General features: G+C 42.6%; 2 protein-coding genes across 2 annotated transcripts in view; both read right to left on the minus strand.

The window, feature by feature from the left end:
• Positions 1 to 16693, minus strand: part of Nek9 (NIMA related kinase 9) — a 41150-nt gene extending 24457 nt beyond the window's left edge. Inside the window, exons 1-8 of the mRNA XM_021178833.1 lie at positions 16329 to 16693; positions 13643 to 13820; positions 11827 to 11882; positions 11212 to 11282; positions 9904 to 10009; positions 7318 to 7449; positions 4913 to 5023; positions 2660 to 2724 (exon numbers count right to left, since the gene is read on the minus strand). Of these exons, the coding sequence (XP_021034492.1) occupies positions 2660 to 2724; positions 4913 to 5023; positions 7318 to 7449; positions 9904 to 10009; positions 11212 to 11282; positions 11827 to 11882; positions 13643 to 13820; positions 16329 to 16547 (938 nt within the window). The 5' untranslated portion in view covers positions 16548 to 16693. The remainder of the gene's footprint in view (positions 1 to 2659; positions 2725 to 4912; positions 5024 to 7317; positions 7450 to 9903; positions 10010 to 11211; positions 11283 to 11826; positions 11883 to 13642; positions 13821 to 16328) is intronic.
• A 5621-nt stretch (positions 16694 to 22314) lies between these two features.
• Positions 22315 to 25777, minus strand: part of Tmed10 (transmembrane p24 trafficking protein 10) — a 34806-nt gene continuing 31343 nt past the window's right edge. Inside the window, exon 5 of the mRNA XM_021178961.2 lies at positions 22315 to 25189. Coding sequence (XP_021034620.1) covers positions 25068 to 25189 — 122 coding nt within the window. The 3' untranslated portion in view covers positions 22315 to 25067. The remainder of the gene's footprint in view (positions 25190 to 25777) is intronic.

Genomic DNA, 25777 nt, shown 5'->3' on the forward strand with positions numbered 1-25777 from the left:
AAAAAAAAAAAAAAAAGCATGTGCCACCACTGCCTGGCCCTTTCTCTCCCTTTCTTCACTGTGCCATTTTTATAGATTCCGCATAGACAGTATCTTTAAAATATTTTCTCTCTCTCCCTCCCTCTGTACGTGTCTGTGTATGTGTCTCAGACCAGCTTTGAACTTGTGATCTCCTGCCTTTGCCTTCCAGGTGCAGGGATTATAGTTGTACACCATTATACTCAATCACTGTAATTATTCTGCTATTCTTCCTGCCCAATCTTATTACCTTAGTTCTGCACAGCTTTGCTTCTCATCTGACTCATAAAATCCGGCCTTGCTTACAAATGTCCCAATCAATCTTTACGTCCTTACATCCTAAGCCAACCTGAGGACTGATACAAGTTTTACTGTGTAAATTCTATGGGCAGCCCTCTCATCACATGAACTGTCCTCTACAAACAAATAGTCCTTGTGTACTCTCTCTCTTACAATATAGTTGTGTGTATGTGTGTGTGTGTGTGTGTATGTGTGTGTGTGTGTGTGCGCGCACATGAGTGCAGGTGCTAGCAGAGGCCAGAGGAGTCAGATTCCCAGAGCTAGGTGGCTGAGAGCGGCCTGGAGTGAGTGCGGGAACTGAGCTTAGATCCTGCAAAAGCAGTGAGTGCTTACCTCTCCAGCCCACACACTCTCTTTTGAATTAAGCTTGGCATTCAAGCATCCTGATCCTTCTTTCTTTTCTTTATAACCCATACTCTAGCCAGGCTCAGCATTCTGAATAAATCTATAAGTTACTACAGTATCTTACAGGCATCAATAATTTTTGAAAGCTCTTAAGACAGTTTGGCCAGATCTAGAATACTAATGTAGCCAAATAAAATTTTGTGTTTCCAGAGTATTGTACACAACTTTCTGCATCTATGCTTTTCATTCTATTATTCTTTTCTGCCTAGAGTATGACATCTTATATTTTACAATCAAAGTACAAAGTACAAAATAAAAAATTCAATTAAAAATTAATTGAAAAATTTCAGTTAGAGATTAAAGCCACAATTTTATTGTTGAGAAATAATTAAAAATTAAATATGCTTAATGAGTCCCAAATGAGAATAGTGCCTGAATATGCACAGAACAAAAATAGAAGCTCTCAGGCTGTATCTGGGTATAACACATAATTCTAGATATTAAAACATTGGTTATATAAACCAACAAGGCTCAGGGCATACTGGGAAAGAGGGCTGGAGAAAATGTAAGAGCTGATGATGGGGAAGAGAGCTGGGAAAGGCTGTCCTCTGGACATGGCGTGGCTGCTGCTCTCATAAACTCCCCAAGGTTACAGCTTCCTGTACAAGAGCAACTCAGCAGAATCAGTTAACATCCCACAGGCAGGATCAATTAAGATTCGATGGGTTATAAAAAGGTGAGCCAACGCGGTGGTGGGAGGGGAAGTGCTCAGGGAAGAGTGTGGGGTGAATATGATCAAGATATACTGCATACATGTACGAAACTGTCCAAGAATACATAAAAGATATTCTAGAAATATAATAAAACAAAGTGGGCTGGAGAGATGGCTCAGTGGTTAAGAGCACTTACTGCTCTTATAGGAGCCAGGGCTTCGGTTCCTGTGTCCATAGGGCAGCTCACAACCATTGTTGACCCCAGTCAAAGGGCAGTTGTTGCCCTCTTCTGGTTTCTTTGGGCACCAGGTATGGATGTGGTGCATACATACATTCAAGCAAAGCATACATATAAAATAAAATTTTAAAAATTAATCTTAAGAAAATAAACTAATCAACTAGAAACCAGAAAAATTAGTTATGGAACAAAAATTTCAATGTACCCCAAACAATGGAATGATTAGAAGAAAATATAGGAAAACCGTCTGAACAGAGAGCAGGCACTGAAAGCAGAGTTAAACACGGGAGATGTCACACTACAAAGCTGCTGTGCAGCCTGGGGAAGAACACCATGACGAAGCAGCTGCAAAGCAGGAGAGAATATGGGTAAACGCTGTCTGATAAGGAGCAATTTCCTGAATATAGGAAGAACCTGAACTCCTCAATTAAAAGAAAATAACCCTAACTTCATTTTAAAATGGTGACTTGAACAGACTCGAGGGCAGTCTATACCAAACGCTCACCATCCCCATCGCCAGGGAAAGCACATCAAAGCCAGGAGCTTTTCCTGCACCAACTACAAGCTATCACTAAAAAGCCTGAAAAGCAACACTCACTGGCAAGACTGTGGAGAGACAGGAGCTCACACACTGTTGGTGGTGATATAAAGTAGTATGTCATGGAAAATGGTATGGAGGTTCCTCAAAAAAACTAAAAATAGGCTGATGTATGCCTATAATCTCAGTGCTAGAGAAGCTGAGGCAGGAGGATGGCAAGTTTGATGTCAGCCTGGGTTACAGAGCAAGGTCTTGTCTCAAACAAAACAAAACAACACAACTCACTCCAAGACCCTAATTGCAAATCTAAGGACACCAATGCTTAACTGTAGAATTAAAACCTGCACAGATATGGAACAGAGAGCTCGTGGGTCCTATCAGGACAAACCAGAATAGTTAGAGAGGTAAAAGCAAGGAGGTCCCCCTAAGCAATGAGAGCAGCGTGTTGGAGAGGAAGCAGTGCCCTTGCTTGTGTCCATCGGATACAGGGATCTCTGTGTGGATTACCTCCTGCGGTTCCTGAGAAGGGGGAGATCCAGGAGCGCGTCTGCAGCGGGCCTCTGCTCAGGATCCTACACAGCAAAGAAGATTCGCTTTCTTTTAAAGTGAACGGGCAATATGGGAACCAATTTAGAAATAAAGTCTAAATTTCTATTTTAATTATATTTATAATCATATATTTATAATATATATTTACAATTCTAATTAAATTATAATTTCTAAGACTGAGAAATCAGAATACTTGCTGATATATCCTATTCCCTAGACATGACAGGGGAAATGCACCCATGAACTCTCTATAGTATGGCTGCTGAAAAAGACCAGCATAATGACATCAGCAGTTGACATGCCAATGAGGACTGTCTAGTGGCAGCCCACAATAAAAACCTTCAATAAAAATATTAATTTCTTGCCAGTGTGGTGGAAAACTTTTAAGCTCAGCACTTATGAGACAGAGGTGGGTGAGTCTTTGCAATTCAAACAGCAAGTTCCTGGCCAGTCAAGGGTACATAGTGAGATTTTGTCTCATAAAAAATTATTTTTTTCTTATGTTGCATTTCATATTTGGTGTTTATCAAGTCTCTTGCACATAAGACAAACACTGCACATGAATGAACAATATGTCCTCCACATCAGTTCAGTCAAGGCAGCAACTCTCAAAGCCTAATGCATAAGTGCCTAGTCACCTGGGGCACTTGGAAAGAGATTTCTGAGTTTTAGATGGAGACTCTGCAGTCTGTAAGAGGGTCCAGAGATCATCTTTTTCCTTCTAAAATCCCCAACTGGTGATTCTGAGGCTAGGGGCTTTGTACCCATACCATCAGTAATACTACAACTGAATACACACACAGTTAAGAAACTGGTTGTGCCGGGCTGGTGAGATGGCTCAGTGGGTAAGAGCACTGACTGCTCTTACGAAGGCCCTGAGTTCAAATCCCAGCAATACATGGTGGCTCACAACCACCTGTAATGAAATCTGACGCCCTCTTCTGGTGCATCTGAAGATAGCTACAGTGAACTTATTTATAATAATAAATAAATCTTAAAAAAAAAAAAACCTGTTTAGGTTCCTGGCACCCACATGGCAGTTCACAACTGTCTATAACTCCTATTCCAGGGGATCCAACACCGTCATGCACATATACATGCAGTCAAATCATCAATGTACATAAAATAAAAATAGTTAAAAAGAAACTTTGATAGAACTATATATTTTTTATATTAAGAATTTATTATATCTGACTATAGTTTTATAAAACCAGTTATCCTCCTACAGGTGTGAAGGTATAAACCTATAGTCTCAGCACTTAGGAAGCTCAGGATCACAACAGGATCACAACAGATTCAAGGCCAAGCATGAGCTGTGACAAACCTTCTATTTTTTTTTTTTAAAAGACAAAGAAATCAAAACTTGACAAAAACAAAAAACAAGAAACAAAACACAACTTAGATGTTAAAAACTGTCTTATAATTACATATTTTCAAATTAGAAAAAGATAAGGGCTGGAGAGACCACTCAGTGGTTAAGAGCACTGGCTGCTCTTCCCGAGGACCTAGATTCAATTCTCAGCACCTACATGGCTGCTCACAACTGTTTATAACTTCAGTTCCAGGGGCTCTGACTCCCCTGGAACACAGGCATACATGCAGGCAAAACACCAATGAACATAATAAATAAATAAATAAGTAAATTTTAAAAGGATTAAAAAATAAACGATGCCGGGGCCTAGCAAACACAGGAGTGGATGTTCACAGTCAGCTATTGGATGTATCACAGGGCTCCCAATGGAGAAGCTAGAGAAAGTACCCAAGGAGCTAAAGGGATCTGCAACCCTATTGTTGGAACAACATGATGAACTAACCAGTACCCCGGAGCTCTTGTCTCTAGCTGCATATGTATCGAAAGATGGCCTAGTCGGCCATCAATGGAAAGAGAGGCCCATTGGACTTGCAAACTTTATATGCCCCAATATAGGGGAATGCCAGGGCCAAAAGAATGGGAATGGGTGGGTAGGGAAGTGGGGGGCGCTATGAGGGACTTTTGGGATAGCATTGGAAATGTAATTGAGGAAAATATGTAATAAAAATATTAAAAATTAAAAAAAATAGATTAAGAGTTTGTTTGCACACAGGTATCACGAATTACCAATGTTTCTCCTGAGACAAGCTTGAGGAGGTAGACGTGGTTTTGTGTGCTTCATATCTAGTCATACCCCAAACACTGAGGCCATATGAAACAGACGAATACATTAGACCTACCTGGTCGAGGCATGCATGTACCAACTGGATCAGTTCCAAAGAATACTGACTAGAGTCAACTTCCATGGCCCGGATTCCCTGCACGATCTTCACACATAGGTTGAGTGGGTTCTAGAAGAAAAGGATGACTGGATTGTTCCTGGTTATACAAAGATAGCATTATTGGGCTTGAGGGGTGGCTCAGTAGTTAAAGAGCACTGGGTGCTTTTCTGGAGGACCCAGGTTCAATCCCCAGCACCTACAGGGTGGTTCACAACTATGTGTTACTCCTATTCCAGAGGATCCAACACTATCTTCTGTCCTCTGCAGACACCAGGCACTTATGTGGCACACAGTCATACATGCAGGCAAAATACCCTTACAAATAAAATAATTAACAATTAAAACAAAAAGATAGCATTATCTCTACCAGGCAGGGGCCCGAGGTATCTGACTACTCAGAGATGTGGCAACAGTTCCGTGTTAGCTGATTTCATAGTAGGACTATCAGTACGTGTCAGGAAGAGGGGAGATGCTGCTATTAGATGGAATGAAGGGAATCCTAAGACAGAGATCAAAACTACGATTGTGTAGCCAACAGTGTGTTCCCAAGAATACATTATAATATCACCTTTCAGTTGAATCTCAAGAAAAGAAAAACATACCTAGGCATAAAAGCATAGGGAAGCAGAGGCAGGCAGCCAGGAGTTCAAGTCCGTCCCTGGGTAAATGGTGAGAAGACCAGCATGCTCTACATGAGACCCTGCCCACCTCTCACAAAAAGAAGCTACATTAAGTATGCTAGGTTTCCCGAAATTCCCTTGCTAACTAATTTGCCTCCAACAAAAACTTCACAAAGTATCTTAAAATGAGACAGAAGTTAAGAGCAGTGTAACAGAGCCCCGCCATATTAGTAAGGGACTACTGAAAACTAGACAGGCATATTACTTGTGTATTTTTATCTTTATAAACATAATATAATGAAATTATTAGCATCATTAATTTGTACATAAGAAAAATGGGGCTCAGAAATATAAAACAACTTGCTCAAAATCACAGGTAGTAAAAAAAAAAAACAAAAAAAACCCTAGACATCAGCTGAGTGGTGGTGACACAGGCCTTTAATCCCAGCACTGGAGAGGCAGAGACAGGTCTGAGTTCAAGGCCAGTCTGATCTATAGAGTGAGTTCCAGGTCAGCCAGGGCTACATAGAGAAACCCAATTTCAAAAACCAAAACCAAACTAAATCAAAACAACAACAACAAAACACCTCCCTAACCCCCACCCACCCAAATCCAAGGCACACAGCATCTAAACCTGTCTACTCCACAAGTTGTTTCTCTTACTCCACTATTGAGGAGAACTAGAGGCATACCAATTAGGAAAAGAAACCGGGCTCAAAACAGACCCGTGAGTCTGCATTACCCTACATTCCCCCTTTCCATACACAGCATCAGAAAATCTCCACAGAGAGTTTAGGCCGCATTCTCAGATGGCAGTGATGAAACGGGATCACAGAAATGACTTGTCTACATTCTCACGCTGGGCCACGTCAATCCGCTTCAGCTACTCCCAAGTATGGCCCATGGAATACGGCACGTGGCCCATCCCACCCTGACCCGTTCAAACAGAATCTGCATTTTAACAAGACACCTAAGTAATTGTGAATGCAAATTAAAGTTTGAGAAACAGCCTTTTGTTTTTTATGTAAGACGAGAAAAGAAAAAGATTTAAAGATTTGCCGTCCATATGAACAAAGACAATCTTTACTTAGGAAGTGTATGATGCTTCAAAATACTTTGATAGGCGTTAAACATAAAATGCCTCAGCTGACAAACAAAACAAAACAAAACAAAACTGATGTAGCTAAACTATAAGAAATGAAACAGCTTTTCCAAACGGTAGCATCACAGATGACTCTACTGCAGTGGTTCTCCACCTTCCTAATGCTGTGACCCCGTAATACAGTTCCTCATGTGTGGTGACCCCAACCATAATATTATTTAGTTGTTACTTCATAACTGTAATTTTACTACTGTGATGAATTATACTGTAAATATCTTATATGTAGGATATCTGATATTTGACCCCTGTGAAAGGGTCATTAGACGTCTAAAAGAGTCTCAACCCACAGGTTGAGAACCACTGCTCTAGAGACTTAAAATTATAGTCAACAAATTCAAGCACAGTGCTTCAACAGCTTGCTTGTGTTCATTTCAACAGAGGAATTCAAGTTGCAGATAAATCTGGTCATGGCATTTTAATAACATTCAATAACCCAGGGTCTAACTATAGGTCATTCATTCATTCATTTTTACTACAGGTGATTTCTGTTCAGGAAATCAGAATTTCAGGAATAACTGAAGTTGATTCACTTCAACACGTACCACACTGCAAAGGCAATATGGGGACAATACACAACTTACTGTAGCATCAAATGTTCTTTTCAGAGTAAGCAGTTCAAAAATGACACAGCCAACTGCCCATATATCAGACTTGAAATTGTATTTTACTCCTTGGCAGAGCTCCGGAGACATGTAATATGGAGTGCCCACAAGCTAAACAAAAGAAACAACAAAAAATACGAAATTACTTTCTTTCCTCTGGTAACTATATAACCATTTGAACAGATAAATTAAGAAATCAGTGCTAACAATCATGAAACACTCATCAGCAGGTTGCAAAAGTGAGACGATGCCAACTCAAGGTCTCAAGTGGAACTGAGAGTTCAGCTCCGTGGGTAGAGGTGGCAGCCCTGCACAGTGGGAGAAACAGTAGTCTTAGCAAATCTCCTGCTTGCTAAAGGGCAACTTTCAAGAGAGCACTATGGGTAACTTGGAAGATAAAGCTCAGTGACCTAGGCCTCACACAGCCTTTACACATTCAAGGTTTACTCCAGACTGCAAACGGGTAAGAGACTGTGATGACTAATCTTGCTGGACAACTTGACCACATTTGGAATCCCCTAAAACCCAAGCAGCAGGGCAGCCTGTGAGGAATTTTTCTTGATTGGGTCATCTGACATGGAAACACCCACCTTACATCCAGATCATTTGAGATCCGAAGACCCACCCAAAGTGTGAGCACACTGTCTACTGGCGGCCCACAATAAAAGGAAGCTTTTACTTTTGCCTGTTTATCCTCCTCTTGCTGACAATTCATTTATCTAACTCTGGAGGCGTTCCTTCATTGGTATTAGAATCTACCTTTTCAGGACTCCAACAGAGAGGAGAGACCAACTGAAACATCCAGCCCTGAGGCCTTTCTTTTAGGAGATAGCCACCCCTGAGCTAGCTGTCCACAGCCTGTACATCACTCTAACAAGTCTCCTTTTAATATAGCATCACCCGATGAGTTCTGCTCCTATAGAGAACCTTGGCTAACACAGAGACAGACTTGAGAATTTACTGATTTGGGGGTAGGAGGACTCAATGCTCAAGTCCTTTCTCAGAGAGGACTTGAGTTTCGAAACCAGCATCCACAGCAGGCAGCTCACAAATGCCCGCACCTCAAGTTCAAGGGGTTCAATGCCCACTTCTGGCCTCCAGTCTCATACATGCAAGTGTTGTGCGCACTCGAGCATACCCACACACCCACACACCCACATACACACACACCAATAAATCGTTAAAAAAAGAAAATTTACCGGGGTGAAAAAGCTAACTATAGGTAGTGAGAGATGGCACCTGGATAAAGGAGTTAAAGGTTTTAACTGAAAGGCAAATAATGAACTTGATATTTGTGAAACTGATATATTAAGAATGGGCTAGAGAGATGGTTCAGTGGTTAAGAGCACTGACCTCTCTCTTTGAGAGCCTGGGTTCAAACCCCAGCACCTCTATGATAAAAATAACAATTGTTTGTAACTTCAGTCTCTGTGGACCTGACACCTTCTGGGTTGACACCTGCTTTTGGCAAAACACCCATACCCATGAACACAATCCAAAACAACAAAAATGGGCTCAGAGCGAGGCACAGTGGTCCAAGCCTGTAAAGCCAGCGCTTGGGAAATGGGAGCAGACAGTCAAAGGCTAGATCAAGATCAAGATCTTGGCTATGGAGAGGGTTTGAGGCCCTGTTGCAAAAAAAAAAATCTACAAGAATGGTCTTTGAAAGTTGGACACAGCAGCACACACCTGTAATCCTACCACTGAGGCAGGAGGACGTCTAGGTCAAGGCTTACCTGGGCTACACACATGTCACTACCTCAAAGAAGAACACAAAGGTATGAAAATGAGATGTTTTATATATTAACTATTCCACTTCCAGGAACACAAGTATCTTTATGTCAAAGGCTTAAATGGCATTTATACATTTTTGAATCATTTTTTAATTGCATTTAACTAGCTAAAAGTTAACAGTTAAATCTTGGTTTTATCAGAAAAAAAATCCATAAGGAATTGGCCATTACCATACAAACACTGAGTTCCTGAAACAGACACTCTCAAGTCTGGATGGCTACATTGTTTGCAGGCATGTCAGGATATCAGAAGGCATTAGGACAAAGTTAATTGTATTAATTTACATTTCCAGGTTCTTTAAAGGGCAGAACACTGTAAAACCAGAGATGTAATACTTAGGTTTTAATGCTAAGGATAAGATCACTGTCCTAAAGGCCATATTAGGTCTGTTTTTAAATTAATGATCTTTTTAAAATCAGATAGGATGGCTCAGCTGCCAAGCCCCACAGCCTGAGTTTGAAGCCCAGGATCCCATGATAGGAAGGAAGGGTGTCGTGACCCCCACAAGTCTCCCTACGACCTCCATATGCATCATGTGAGCCCATACAAAATAAACCTATCAGGGAGCTGTAAAGATGGTTCGGTGGGTAAGAGGATTTATAGCTCTTGCAGAGGACCCAGGTGGCTCACAAACTGCTTATACACCCAATATCCTCTCTGGTCTCTGTGGGCACCTGCACACAAATGGGGCATATACATGTATACAGGCACATGTATGAACATATATGTTTTAAAACTTCAAAAAAAATTAAAGATAAAGACTATACTCACTGTCTCGGCCATAGAGTACTCAGAATTAAGTTTCTTTGCTAGGCCATAGTCTCCAAGCTTTATCAGATTTGCCTTGGTCAGAAAAATATTTAATGTCTTTATATCTCTGAAAAAGAAGATATAATATATTAAGTCCTTGTAACAATGAACTAACCTTCCCACCTACCTTTTCCCAGGATCTGAACAGAATAATAATGAGTGTTAGCACCTCCTGGTTTCTGTCACAGGGTTGTGAATGCCCCCCACCCAGTGCTCACCACCAGTTTAATGCTAGAGAAGGCGCTTAAAAAGGAAGGGCAGAGAACTGTCTTCGCTCTCTAGGGCTTCCCAGCAAAGGATGTCATGGGTGGAAGAGTTGGATGGCAGAACAGTGCTCCAGAGAGCCATATTCCTAGAAGGTTCACTGTTTTTCAGCTACCAGTTAGACCATGAATTATATACCTTAACACATAGTTGATGTCAAAGTTTCAAATGATCTGTTATGGCACATGAGACTGCATGGCTCAGAAATAACACACGAGGCTGTTTCTGTTATCTGAGTAAAGTGGCCGGCCCCTTCTCTAAAAATTACTGATCATATAGAACACAACCCCATGTGGCTCACACTGTGGCTTCTTTTATTACAAAATGTGAAGAAACCAGAACAGTTTATTTCTTTACTTTTAAAAAGGAAGTAACAACCATGCAATGTAGGCAGACATTCAGTAGCTTTAAAGAAATACAGTCTATATCGTGTAACTAAACAAACAACTAAAAGAAACTCTGATATAATATTGTCAGTTGCCAGCAATGGTCACTTGCTTAGGAAGAGTGCACGGTGGAAGGGCTCTTAGAATGGTTTTCTTCCATTGCAAGAGATGAATGGTAACCTTTCTCCCCAAGTTTTTACCAATCATATAAAATGAATATGTTTGTATTTAAATAAAAATAAATTTGCAGTACTAACAACAATTGCCAATACTTTTCCTCAGAGAAAACATTTACTGTGACTCCATTTACAGCTCTTTCTGGGCTTCATTGAGAATCAGTGAACTCGACTCTGAGGTACATCTAAAAGACATAACTAAGTACTGAGTTACCCAGCCAGAAGGAGAGTCTTCCTAGATCACACACCTGGGTTAACCTCAGAGATCATAGATCTCAGCCTCCGTCACTCGATCCTTCTCCTCACTATCAACGAGGAAACCCTGACATGAACATGCTAATGGGGGCGGGTGTGTGTGTGTGTGTGTGTGTGTGTGTGGTCCTTAGGGTAGAACTGCATTGGGAGTGAAGACTCCAATCCACAAGTTTCTTTTCAGACATTACCTATGGAGGATTCCAGCTTTATGGATACAGCTCACTGCTGAAACAATCTGAAAAAGGTACCACACCACCATCTGCAGATTCAAAATGTTGTATTTGGATTAGAAACAAAAACCCCATTTAAATAAACACACACACACAAAACACACTCACAAAACACACACACACACACCAAAGAAGCTGCAACCAGAGGTTGCAACTCAGCATAACTTGATAGCCCTTGCTTGTATGTTGAATAGGCAAAGAAAAGTACTAAGGGTAAAAAGAAAACACAGGTCATCTAAAATAGTTCCAAGATCATTACATACAGTATGGTAAAGCAGACTTGTGGAAAGAACCCCAGGAAGAATGCAAAGGGACAGAAAACTGGGCATACCAGTATGCAGTAATAGAACCAGGAAAGAAAGCCCATAGTGAATCCTGGTGTGGAGGTAAAACGGTTAGGAAGCAGCTATAGACAGCTTCCGTGTTACAGGTCTCCTTTCTCATGAATATCACTCAGAGCCTGGAAGGAGTCTGAACAAAAGGAAAAGAACACTCTTCATTGTTGGAAGAGTAAAGAGAGAACCAGAATGCAGACTCAAACACAACCTAGCTTCCTGCCACACATGAAATTACCTCTTCTTCGAACAACTTGTCCTTCTGACGAAGGATTTTGTCATAGAGGTTCCCTCCTACAATTAAACAAAGCACAGGTTGAGTTGCTCAATGGAGATGGGTGCTGTATTAATAGGGGTTCTAACAGGTGACATCAGGAAATGAAGGGTTCTGCTTCCTTCCCAAAGGAAACTATTTCTTCCCTCTTATGTTTTTTATATAAACAAAATTCTTCTCATCTTCCTGTCAGAAATATTTGTCAAAAGTCCCCCCCCTCCAATTCAAGATGCTCAATACAAAAATGGGACTCTCAGCTTTAAAGCCCTGAGAGTGCAGCTCACTCGTGCATCTCTCTAGGGAGACAGCTTCAAAGCCCAGTGTGTGCTTTTCTAGACTCAATATTTTTGTAGCAATTCTGTCAGTGTGACTACTAGAACCTGGAGATTGCACCTATGATGCACTGGTTTAAAAATACATTGTTTATAAATAACTTTTTCTTTGTACTAAAAAGGTTTCCTAGAGCCGGGCGTAGTGGCACATGCCTTTACTCCCAGCACTTGGGAGGCAGAGACAGGTGGATTTCTGAGTTCGAGGCCAGCCTGGTCTACAGAGTGAGTTCCAGGACAGCCAGGGTTACACAGAGAAACCCTGTCTCGAAAAAAGGAAAATTACTTATGGGGCTGGAGAGATGGCTCAGCTGTTGTTAAGAGCACTGGCTGCTCTTCCAGAGGACCTGGGTTCAATTCCCAGCACCCACACGGCAGCTCACAACTGTCTGTGACTCCAGTTCCAGGGGATCTGATACCCTCACACAGACATACATGCAGTCAAAACACCAATGCACATTAAAAAATAATAATAAATCTTTTAAAAAAGTGCATATTTAGGGTTGTTCAGAACCAGAAGTAATCATGAAACAACAGTGCAGATGAACAGGCCAGCACCTCCTTAGTGTGCAGCTCAGGACTCTGGAGAGTCTCATGTGTAATAAGACGGCAGATAATAAGGCCTGTTAGCAAACACTTGCTTCATAGTAAGAACTCACTTCATAAATCCTACGAATCAATAATTCATTGAAGATGAGGCAACTAAGGCACAAGGCTGTGTCCCCACAGTTAGAGGGCAGTGGAACTCAGGGAGGGAGGGAGGTCAGTTAGAATTTAGTTTTTTCAACAAAGCAGAACTGCTATCTATCTATATCTATATCTTTATCTATATCTCTATCTATAAAATGTGTCCAAGAAATCAGAAACCAGAAACATTAAGGTCACACCACACTGCCTTTCTCATTCAGTTATGATCTTTAGAGCATTTATTAGCAGAACAGCATTAGCTTAAATTCATGTAAATAAATATCCCATATAAGAGTTCATTAAACATGTGGTGCTGTGTTATGTCTAAAGTGATGAACTGTCATTCCATGAGGAAAACCCTGAAAAATATATACAAAATACAACTGAACAAAATGATTTGCAGAGCCAGGAGTGGTGGCTGACACCTGCAATCTCAGCCCTTCGGAGACAGGAACAGGACTGCTGTCAGTTCAAGGCCAACCTGGGTTATACCAGCCTGAGATGTATGGAGACTCACAAAACCCAAGCAACAAACAAAACCTAGAAAGAGCCCATCCCCCACCACAGAACTCAGTGACTTGGAGATGGCTGGAGCTCTGCCTACAAGAAAGGACGATGGAGGGAAACTCTCCCCGCACTCTGAGCATCACCTGACAACTCTCCAAGACCTCAGCCGCTTCTCCAGAAATGCATTTAAAGTTTTATCATTACGGGTCCTTTCTCTCCCTTGCAGTAAGAAGGCCATCCCGCCGAGGCCTGCTTACCGTTACAGTACTCCAGCTCAATCAGCAGGGTGGTGTTGTCCATGAAGTGGTTGTAGTAGGCAATGATGTTGTCGTGCTGTAGCAGTGCCAGGATGACAATCTCATTCAGGGCATCTCGACGTTCCTTTTCAGACAGCCGGGTCAAGTCAACTTCCTTCCACACCACCAGTGAGTCATCCTGCAACACAGGAGCAGGACCAGTGTGTTTCCCTCCTGCCTGGCAGTGCACAGATCCAAACCCAAACTGGGAGCCTAGAAAGGAACCTCCTAGAGGGGCAAAGGATGACTCTTCACTCTTTTTGACAGACTTCAGGTTCTGCACAGTCATTATACTTTGCTGAAGAACTAGGGGAGACAAGGACTGCAGGTGGTACTTTCTGGCTTGGAAAGATGGTTAGGTGTCTAAGAGAGTACGCTGCTTTTGCAGAGGACCAGAGTTTCATTACCAATGTCCACTCTGGGCAGCTTACAAATGCTTACAGCTTTGGCTCTGGGAGGGCCCTGGTGGGATCCAATGCTCCTGACCTCTGAGGGGACGACCCTCACTTGCATATACCCACATATAGACAGTGAATTAAAATTGAAACTAAATCTTTTAAAAATATATAGTGTTATTTTGAGGGCTGGCAAGACGGGTTAGTGGGTAAAGGTTGAATTTGAGCCCCAAGAACCTGTACAGCGGAAGAACTGACTCCCACACACATGCAGAAAAGAAAAACTATAGAAAAAAACCAAAACACTACTTTGTTGCTACTCTTAATTTGTACAGTATCAGTTCCAGGTATTAGTATTAGATGGGACCTGATCTCAGGGATTCTACTGAGGGATCCTGGGGGTCCCTAATAATAATGGGATCTGGGGCAGAACTGGAATTTGAGGAAGAAGAGAAGTGCACAGCACTATCTCCAGCTAGCAGCAGGGCCTTATAAAACACAAGTATTAAACCTGCCTGATTTCATAAACTTAAACCTCGAGACTTTCATTTACTCTTTCTGAATAAGACCCCCCCCCCCAATCCCACAGGCCCCTGCTTTTTTTAATCCTCATAAGGTACAGTCACTTCCATTTTGGGGTACTTCTCATTCTTTAGCTACTGCTTCCTAGCCTACCAGCACCCACAGTAATATTCCTTTAGGATACCTCAGCAAGTTTCTTTTGGAAAACTTTAAACATTTTCCCATATGTGTAAACACGATTCATCCTCAGAGCCTGTACTCGAGGAGTCCTCAGTGCTTTTTTTTTTTCTCCTTGGGATATCCACACCTGGGACCCTGTTACTAACATGACGGACTGGTCTTCTCGCTATAACTATAACCTAGAAAGGGCTGCTTCTCAGAAGCTTTGTAAGTTCATATCTTATAAATACCATGTGACGGAGATAACGTCATACAGTTCTGAGAAGTGTGATAAAATTAACTCAAAGCTAGTAACCAAGTTGAACATGACATATAAGACAGAGATAGGAAACTGGTGCTCACCGCTCAACCGTGAGCAAGTGAGCCACTTAAAAATACTGACTTAAATGCTAGAAAATAATAGTGATGCCCATCTTTGGGCACAAATAAGAACACAGGCGACTACAGATGATAATTTAGTCCACTAATGGGTTACTGGAATAGAAAAGAACACAAAGATATTTTCTTGCAACTACGTTTCTTCCATCTTTCATAGATATATGCTGGACGCTGGAGGTATGGCTCAGTAGTGGAATGCCTTCTGAGCACTGGCAAAGCCCGTTTTATCCCCAGCACAAAAAGTTCTGGCTGGGAGCAAACACTAGAATTGCAAGTGTATGAATCACCTTTTGCAACCTCAGCAAGTTCTCATTAAATGTTTACCCTAGAGCTAGAGTTTTAAGGCTGTGGCGATTAGACCCAAGTTATGGTTAAATTTTGGAGGTAGAATCACGACAGGGTTTTAAATCAGTACACACTCTTAATTTTGGATTCAGTAACTCATGGGTCTCTCCATTGTGACTTTATGCAAGAAGGTGGGAAAAATGACTTAGCTTCCTTGGGTTCTCAAAGAAAGGGGTCCTTGTTTCCCCAGACCCAACTCCACCAATCAAGTTATTTGTCTTACACAATCACTGAAGGAAAAGCAAGAAAACAAACAAAACAATGATCTTTCTGGTGATCAAGGAAATCCTCCGAGTGATCATTTATGAAAACAAAACAAAACAAAACAAGAAAACAAAACCTACAGGGCTAGCAGTGTGTTGTTGTAGCTGCCAGTGTGGCTATTTGGAAGTACACACCAACTCCCCATCCCGCCCTTCAACAGCTATACGAAAGGAAGTAAGCTTTTACACTGTTCCCAAAGAGCAAGTAAGCTTTTTATACTGTTCCCAATGTTCAAAGCACCTTCATTTGGATCTCAAAATAACCTTTAAAAAAGTAAAGGTTTTTGTTTTTTGGGGGGAGAGGGGGGCGAGGTTGTTATCGCTAAGTCCAATGAACAAATGGGAAAACTAAAATGCAAAAGACCGCTCAATGACTCGCTCAGTGACAGCGGTGATTAAACCAATGTCCTAGAGCAGAGGAAGCGAAAGCACGGTGGGATCCCCGAGACCTAAACCCCAGGGGACGCCTGACCATAGAGGGCCAGGGGCAAGCAGCACTGGAAAGCGGGGCCGGGAAGGAGGGCGCGGGGAGGCCCGGCAGCGGCCGGAGCCGAGGGCCGCTACCTCGGTGCGGCGGTACAGCGTGGCCTCCCCAAAGGCACCGCGGCCCAGGACGCGGATGGGGATGTAGTGCAGCTCCTCCTGCTCCGCCGCCCCGCCGCCGGCTCGCGGCCCCGGGCCAGCGCTGGGCCCCGGGCCCGAGTCCCCGCCACCCCCGGACTCGCTTCCGAAGTCCGAGTTGATGGAATCGCAGTGTCGCTCGTACTCGCCCAGCACCGACATGGCGGCGGAGGCCGCAGCTCGCCGGGAGCCGCCCGCGTATCCACGGCGGGCAGGGCCGGCCGCTTAGCGCCTCACTGGCCTCAGACACCAGGCAGCGGCTTAGGCGGCCCCGCGGCCCAGGGAGCTTCCATGGTGGCTCCTGCCCCCTGACCCGGAAGCGGTTCTTAGTGTTTCCGGCTCGCCGAGATTTTCCCTCCGCCTTCCGCGTGCACACTTGTTGCAGATGCGTCCGGCACATCTTGGGCGTCGATGGCTTTCGCACCGCGAGTGTCGTGGAAGCGGAAGAGCGACCACACGGCGGGTCTGCAGACCGCTTCCCTACAACCCCCTACCAGCTTTCCAGACTGCGTCACATTTTGGAGGTGGTCCAGGCTAATCCTGGCGACACGTTTGTCCCAGGAGCTGTGACTGTGTTAGCTGTCAGTTGGCTTGTTGGGCAGGACTACTCTTTTTTTTTTTTTTTTTTTTTTTTTTTTGTAGCGATAGTGTAGTAAAGATAATGGAGCAAGCTAAAACATTAGACTTCTGACATCTGAGTCAGCTGGTTAGGAGCTTTCTCCTAGGGCCACCACGGACCCCCTCTGCACAACTTGTAAAATAACTTAACCCTGCTTGATGCCATTCTCTCCTTTCTTCTCCTCTTCAACATGAAGCATTCCTGAAACATTCAGACAAGCCAGACATTCATTGTATTTGAGAACAAAGAACGGATGCTTCCTACCCTCAAGACACCAAGGAACTGCAATACAGTCAACACAGTTTTACTGTTACCTTCAACAACTTCATAACTACTGTGAACTTTAACAATTCCTTCTTCTTCTTCTTCTTCTTCTTCTTCTTCTTCTTCTTCTTCTTCTTCTTCTTCTTCTCCTCTTCCCCCTCCCCCTCCCGCTCCTCCTCCTCCTCCTTTTCCTCCTTCTCCTTCTTCATTAAGTCTATAAAGTTGCAGGACTATGACCACCACAGGGTTGCCTAAGTTGGGACAATGCTAAAGGGTTTTGTTTTTCTTTTTCTTTTTTTAAAAATGCTATTATGGCCCCAGACCCTCAGAGCACCATGAAAACAATGTTTATGTGTCTGTTGGGGGTGGGGTGGGGTGGGGATTGTTTTAGGTGATACAGCTAGTTAGGAGGAACTTGAGAGGCAAACCCTGCAGTCTGGCCCCAGAATTAGGAAAGGGCAGGGCGTGATGAAACTAAGAGGTTATAGGACTGGCGCCATTACACTTGTTGGGCAGAAGCAGGAAATACACTTTGTATGTTGTACAGTTTGGTGTTTCCTGTGGACAGTGGGAAACTAAAGCAAAGGAGTAGATGATTAGGGCTGTGTGTGTGTGTGTGTGTGTGTGTGTGTGTGTGTGTGTGCCAATTGAATTCAAGTTGCCTGATTTGCATGGCAAGAACCTTTATCCACAGAGCCATCTTACTGGCTCTCAAAGCTCTAGCCTTCTGAGGAAATCTGCTTAAGATTTCTTTCATTAGCATAATGATTAAAACATCCTTTTGCTTAAGTGCCCAGCTCAGTTGTTACTTTGGTCACCTTAGGGTAAGACCTAATTTCCATTTTACAAAGAACTCAGAAAGCAATGTGGAGAACAAAGACTGGAAGAAGGGCGGTCAGTTAGGCAGCAGTTTCTGTTCTAAGAGGTGTGAGACAGTATCACTGAGTGGAGAGGTTCAGATTTCAGAAGTCCATCTGAGGGACATTTAGGCTTGGGGATCAGGTGGAACATGGGAAGGTTGAAGCTGGAACTCTGGAAGCTCAGTCTAGGTTAACTAAGTAGATCTCGCACACAGGAAAAGGACCAGATCGGTGTGCGGGTGAGTTCACATTCTACACCTCATCCATTTTATATGCAGTGACACTTCACACCACATCTGGACAGTAGACCACAAGAGACTTCTGTTGTCTGAACCTATCTGGATCCAGTGTTTACATTATGTAATGACAGTCTGGTTGTACGATGGATGCTTGCACTGAACTAAATCTAACTCTTTTTCACATCCAGTCCAAACTAGCACAGGCCTCCCAACCTATTACTATTGTTGTTTTAAGGATACTTATCGATCACATTTTGATGTTTATGGCTTTTACTGCTATTTCCACTTGTTAGAATGTCAGCCCCATGAGAGCCTGGGTCTTGCCTTTTCATTGCTGTATATCATCAGTACCCAGAACCATGTGTGGCCTAATAGTAAAGGCTTAGAAGAAAGGAGGGTTGTTGAATGACCATCAGGTTATTACCCCATGACTATGTCACACTTCACTAATGTTGCTTTCCGAGTGCTCAAGGTTATACAAATCTTTCTGAATTTTGAGCTCTCTCACTTAACAAATACAGGTAGTACCTTCACGTGCCACGTGCTGGATTACAACCCCGAATAAACACGGGTCCTACCCTCATGGACATCAGTCTTCCAAAGAACAGGAAGTAACGAGGCAGTAACAATTCTGTGTCAGTGAGCGCTTTTAAAAGTTCAGGGTTCCCAAAAGGCATTCGGGAGGTGTGGATTGAAGCTGAACTTGCTGGCCATGTGAAGGGCTCTCAGGATACCCAAACCAAAGTATTAATAGTGAGGAGAAGGCACGTTGAGAATAAATAATGCCTCTTATGGATCTGGACACAATAGATGTTAGCTAAACTACTTTAACAGACTAGGAAGTTGGTATATATTTGAGCTGAAATGAAGGGGAATCAGATTACTTAAAAATTATAAGCATTGAATTTCACTCCAAGCAATTAAGTCTTGCTGAAGTCTAACAATTCATCTTCCTGCTCCCTTTGCATTGAAGAACTATTTAGCCGTCTTTAATTTGACTGCCTCAAACTGTGAATGGCCGTAATTATAATGCTTACATATCTTAAGTTTAAGTAGTGGAATTTCCTTTTGAATCTTAGAGTGTACAGAAAGTTCTTGCTTAATTCATTAGAGTGAACTAACTTTAATTTTTTGAGACAAAAACTTTCATGTTGCATCCCAAGCTGGCCTGAAACTATGTAGCATAGGCTAGCCTCAAATTCACAACATGTTTCCTGCTTCAGCCTCCTAAGTGCTAGGACTACAGGTGTCAGTCACATGCCCAGCCTAAAACTAATCTGTAAATACCCATAAACCTTGAGATCCTCAACACCTATTTATTTAGTTAGTTTTTGTTTGTTTGTTTGTTTTTGTTTTTCGAGACAGGGTTTCTCTGTATAGCCCTGGCTGTCCTGGAACTCACTTTGTAGACCAGGCTGGCCTCAAACTCTGAAATCTGCCTGCCCCTGCCTCCCGAGTGCTGGGATTAAAGGTGTGCGCCACCACTGCCTGGCTGTCAACATTTATTTTAAAGGCCTTTGGTCGGAACAGATCATTTTCACATTTTAACAAATGAACAATGTGCTATGTTGCCAATTTCTAATTCTTGAGTGGCAAACCACCAGAGCCCATGAAATTACTGGAAAAATGTGGTCACTAAAGACCAAAGTCTGCACTTCCACTGTCTGCTATTATAGCCACTGAGTATAAGCAACTACTGGGCGCCTACACTATAGGTGTAGATGCGCATTGGATTTCAAAGGTTTTATATTACAATAGGAAACACGGATCGGTTTTATATTGTGACATATGGCAATATTTATAACATACTAATTAAATACACTGCTGATACTTAATTCTACTTGTTTTTTTTACTTTTTGTGACACTGCAACATTTTAAATTATGTATGTGTGTCACATATGGGAGGACACCACGCATCATAAAGTATGTGAATGTAACAAATATGACATGACTTTATTGAAATGAATTAATTTCTAAGTTTTCTAAAGATTGTTTTAATTCCCTATGTATCAGTGTTTTGCCTCCATGTGTGTTATGTACAGTCTGTATATACCTCATGCCCATAAAGCTAAGAAGGCAGCAGCCCTGGAACTGGAACTACACCGTAGGTACTAGGAAGCAAGCATCTAACAATGCTCTTGTGCAGGAGCAGCAACAAGTGCTTCTTCCCACCGAGCCATCCCTCCAGTCCGTTCATCAGTTGTGCCGAGCTCACTATGCTTGCTAACATCAGTGGGAAAACACTTTGGTGTGTATGTGTAAGTACACACATAGAAGTTACAGGTCAGGGCTGGAGAGATGGCTCAGCCGTTAAAGGCTAGGCTCACAACCAAAAATATAAGAAGTTACAGGTCAGCCTATGTGTCATTCCTCGGGAGCCATCCATCTTGGTTTTCTTCCTTCTTTTCTTTCTTCCATCCTTTCTTTCTTTCTTTCTTAAGATTTATTACTGTATCTAAGTACACTGTAGCAGTCTTCAGACACACCAGAAGAGGGCATCAGATCTCATTATGGATGGTTGTGAGCCACCATGTGGTTGCTGGGAATTGAACTCAGGATTTTCAGAAGAGCAGTCAGTGTTCTTAACCACTGAGCCATCTCTCCAGCCCCCCATCTTGGTTTTCTTGAGACACAGTCTCTCACCAAGACCTAAAACTCAGAGGTTAAGCTAGGCTTACAGCCCACCTGTCTCTGCCTCTCCAGTCCTGGGATTATAAGCACAGGCTGCCTCTTATGCACAGCTTCTTACATGAATGCTAAGAATCAAACTCAGGTGTTCATGCTTGTGGGTCATATTCCTTATGGACTTAAGAGAGCTTCTCAGCTCCCACAAAGCATCTTTTGATGTTAAAATAATCTTGGCCAGGTATAGTGGTTCATCCTTTCAAACACAATTCTTGGGCAATTGAGGCAAGGGGACTGCTGAGTTGGAGGCCAGTCTGGCCTCCACAAGGATTCTGTATTAAAACAAAACAAAAAACCAACGAAACAGAAACCTGGAAAACAATGTTAAAAAAAGAGTCACAGAAGGTCTTGGACTTACTAGTGTGTGTGTGTGTGGACGGCTAGTGATCTATAAAACACGTCACGTTGGCTTTCAGAAAGAAGATTGATGGGGTATGAAGAGCTCAGCAATCTCTTGTACTTGCTCAGTACTTGCTGCTTTTCCAGAGGACCCAGGACTATGCCCATGGCCACTCACAACTGCCTGTAACTCCAGTCCCAGGGGATCAGACCCATTCTTATGGCTTCCCCAGGTGTGCACAGACATATACACAGGCAAAACACCCATACACAGAACAATACATTTTTTTTAAAAAAAGATATTTATTTCATGTATGTGAGTACACTGTTGCTCTCCTCAGACACACCAGAAGAGGGCATCAGATCCCGTGACAGATGGTTGTGAGCCACCATGTGGTTGTTGGGAATTGAACTCAGGAACTCTGGAAGGGCAGCCAATGCTCTTAACCTCTGACCCATCTCTCCAGTCCCCATAAAAATGTAATAAGGAATATTCACAAAAAATATTAAAAAGGGGAGGAAAAACTGCCCATTGTTGTCTGGGGTGCAGCTTACCCAGAGGGGCCAAAGATGCAAAAACAACCCCCCCTCAGGGTTCTACTCTGAAGGGACGTTTCAGGGACAAGGCAAGGGGGAAACTGGAGAAAATGACTCCAGTGGCCGCTGCAAGAAAAGGTGCTCCAGAGCGGCTCACAGCCCAGACCTCTGAGGACACACATGAATGACGAGTGACATAGAAATACATGTATAACAGTTTACTAGTTTACATAGAAACTCTATCCATCTGCAGTAAATCGGTGACATTTTTTTTTCTTAATTCATCCGTTTTTACTCCCTGTACTTTAAAAAGTAACAATATAGAGGAATCATTGCTCACCCAGACAAAGGGGCACTAAAGATTAACAGACAAATACACCTCAAATGGTTTCTGCTAGCCTTTATTTATGAAACTTTACACAAACATCTCCAACAGGTGAGCCTCTATAAATCCCACATGCCTCTTCCCATTAACAAACAGAAGATGGCTCTGATGGGGGTTCATGACCATGGTAAGGAACAAGGTTTGTTGAAACTGTATGATTCTCAGATTATTTTGACTATGCTGGAAACGGAGGGAAGCAGATAATATACCTGTTTATAAAGCAGATATGCTGTTGTGCAAGCCTATTGTCAAAGGCAAATGCTCTTCAACTGAACTGAAAGCGCGTTGTCCAGTTTGGTTGTTTTTGGCATGAATCAAAATGATCGAAAGGACTTGAAAGAATTTCAGGTCTACAGAGCTTAAGTTTACACTTGTTCTTGGAAACAAAAACATGGACAGAATGCTCTATTTTCTCCTCACTGAAAAATTGACATTTTTCAGAAAAGAAAATAGAAATCTAATAGAGTGGCTGTCACTGCTCCTTAGAGGGGAAGGCACACGTCAGAAAACAGGAAGGAGTCTCTTGTTAGGCTAATGGGATAGACAGACAATGGTTTTGCCCTTAAAAAGTCTACAGATGTTTATTCTTTTCATACTTACATTGTTCTCCTATCACTTGATATATGAATGTTACAGATTTCTTACCATCTGCTGTTGCCATGGTGAGGACTTGCATGCTAAGATCTTAGAAGTGAGACCTATCAGTTTTCAACAGCAGATGGCACTATTGTACCAGAGAACACTTGATGCCGTGCAAGAGGAATTTATGGAAGTCATAAGACAAAGGCTTTTGAGTTCATAGTAACTGGAACCTCAACAGCACAGCCTGAGACTGAACCACTACATCATTCCCATTCACCTGCATACTTCATCCAGGTCATCTTAACGGTGATCTCTGATAACTTCAATATTCCACTTCTTTACTGCAAGCCCTGTAATTCTCAGAACTGCAATTGAGATAAGCCCTGTAACAGGTCAGCAGGGTTAAAAGATTACCCACTTTCCCAGGAGAAGTGGTAAAGACGTTAGAAGCATTTGTACCTATCCCCACCCCCACCCCCACCGCTGGCAATCAGGCCCAGAGCCTTCTGTATGTTAGGTAGGCACTCTAAACTGGGGTACACTTTCCAGAACTGCCCTGAGGTACCTAAAACTTCCACCGAATGAACCTTGGCTTTGATTTTACAATATATATATTTCAAGTATTTACTATCTGTGACTTTCCCAGATATCCAAGTTAAACCCCATATATCCACGTCTCAGTGATAACACTGAAGAACATGAGTTAGATCAGTGATTGGCCATGAATGAAGGGCTGGTAAAATTTACTCATTTTTCCTGGTAGAAGTTACATGAAAAGTTCAAGCAACAACCCATTTGATAGAGGAACCCACACAGAACTCAACAGTGAAGTGAACAAATGACCCACATAGAAAATGGGCAAAAGCCACCGACGGACATCTCACTGACAAGGACAGACAGATGGCAAACAACAAGAATGAGAAAGGATGCTCAACGCCATCTGCCATTAGGAAAATGCAAATTAAAACCATAATGAGATATTACAGGCATCCACTCAAGGGGCGAAGTTAAAATAGCAATGATGAAGACCAAAGAAATTGTAGAGCTGTAGCCTGCCGTGCAGCCCCTCTAGACAGAGCAGGGAGGCTTCCCTTTGAACTCCATGTGCTTCCTACACAGCACAGGAGCTGCCCTCTTAGGCATTTATCGCATTCACTTCAGAACTTTAGTAGTTAGGCCCAATCCCCAGGCCCACCCACATGACCTTTAAGCACAACACAGTACCATCCATAGCCTGGAGGAAAACCAGGATGTGCAACGCCTTGGAGAGGCACCTCATGGGAATTATGCTGAGTGGAGAAAGCCAACCTCCAAAGGTTACACTCTTGATGACCCATTTACATAACAGAGTTACAGAGTTCAGAACAGGGGAGCAGATTAGGGAGCCAGAGCCGGAGGTGAAGAAGGGAGTGGCTAGCTGCAACACTGCAAAATGAAGACCAAGAGATGGAACTACCCTACCTTGAAATGATCGACAGGAACCACAAGTGATAAACTGGACAGAACTAAACACACATACACAAGGACTTCAAGAGTTGAGCACAAACATTTTAATGGTCTAAAATGAGATTTTCTTTTAAGAGATTATCTACAGTTCAAAGCTCACCTTTTTATGTGTCCCACCCATGACCCTTTTAGGAGACATAAAATTATGAAGGATATCACCAGAAGCTATGTAAACATTTCATCTAAGGACCAAGAGAAGTTCAAGGTGTTTTCACAAGGAAACCAAAGAGACAACTGATATGAAAGAGCTGACCGCAGTCAGAGAAATCTTGGGAGAACCAGAGTGAAGGACAAGGCGATGAGTAGGTGGGAGAGAAAAAGCAAACAGCTCAAACAGATCCTATGAGGCGACCCAGGACGAAGGCTGGCTTTGGCGTTATCTAGGTAACCCCGGTTTGTTGTTTTGTTTTGTTTTGTTTTGTTTTCTTTCCATAGGCGACTTTAATAATCTTGTTGCAAAACCAGTCCAGATCCTACTGCATTAAAGTCCTCATTGACTTGTTGGGTATAGGTGGTGCCCATGTGCTCTCTCATCCAAAAGTATCAGTTCTGGCAAGAAAGCTCAGCTGTGCCTTGATGGTACTGTTAGTAGAATGGCCTTGGGCTAGGCCAGGCATGTCCCAGCGATGTTCTGCTGGCTCCAGGGGACAGAAGACTGAGCCTCATTACTCTATCAACTTCTTGGCCTTGAAGAAGCGACGCAGGTAGAAGACTTGCCAGGTGGCTAGTCCAATGAGGCAGAACATGGAAAAGATGCTGAAGTACAGGACCCGGGTGTTGGTGGACTCTAAAGAAACAAAACAATGCGAAAACATTGTAAATGGAATGAAGTTGCTTCAGTTGGCTAAACAATGGCCAGGGCGGAAAGACAGTTAGTTAACCTCATTCTGTCCATAGGTCTCAGAGTTCAAACAATTAAAGCAAGCAAGCACAAGTGAGTCTGGTAACACACCTGTGATCTCAGCACTTGAGAGGCTAAGACAGGAGAATCCTGAATTCCAGGCCAGCCTGGGCTACATAGCAAGATCCCGGTAAGAAACTATAAAACTGTACTAATAGGATCTGAAAAACCTTATGCTAACTATAACCGCCTCAGTGGTACACCACTTTCTTAGCATGCACAAGGCTCTGAGTTCCATCTCTAGCCCTGTTTCGTTTTGCTTTGTTTTTAATCCCATTTAAAACGTTAAAAATTACAAGTTGGTAATACTTTGCTACAAGCTAACCAAAACTATGGTCATTACATATCACAAAAGGAAATGTCATTCTTCTGAAAACCTAGCCAGCTGATTTACCTTTTAGTTACAATAGCCCTAGAGAAGCAATTTTCTTTCCCTAAATCATATTCCACTTTTCCCAAACTGAGAAATGTGTA

This window comes from Mus caroli, chromosome 12 (genome assembly GCF_900094665.2).
Source record: "Mus caroli chromosome 12, CAROLI_EIJ_v1.1, whole genome shotgun sequence".
Classification (NCBI taxonomy): Eukaryota; Metazoa; Chordata; class Mammalia; order Rodentia; family Muridae; genus Mus; species Mus caroli.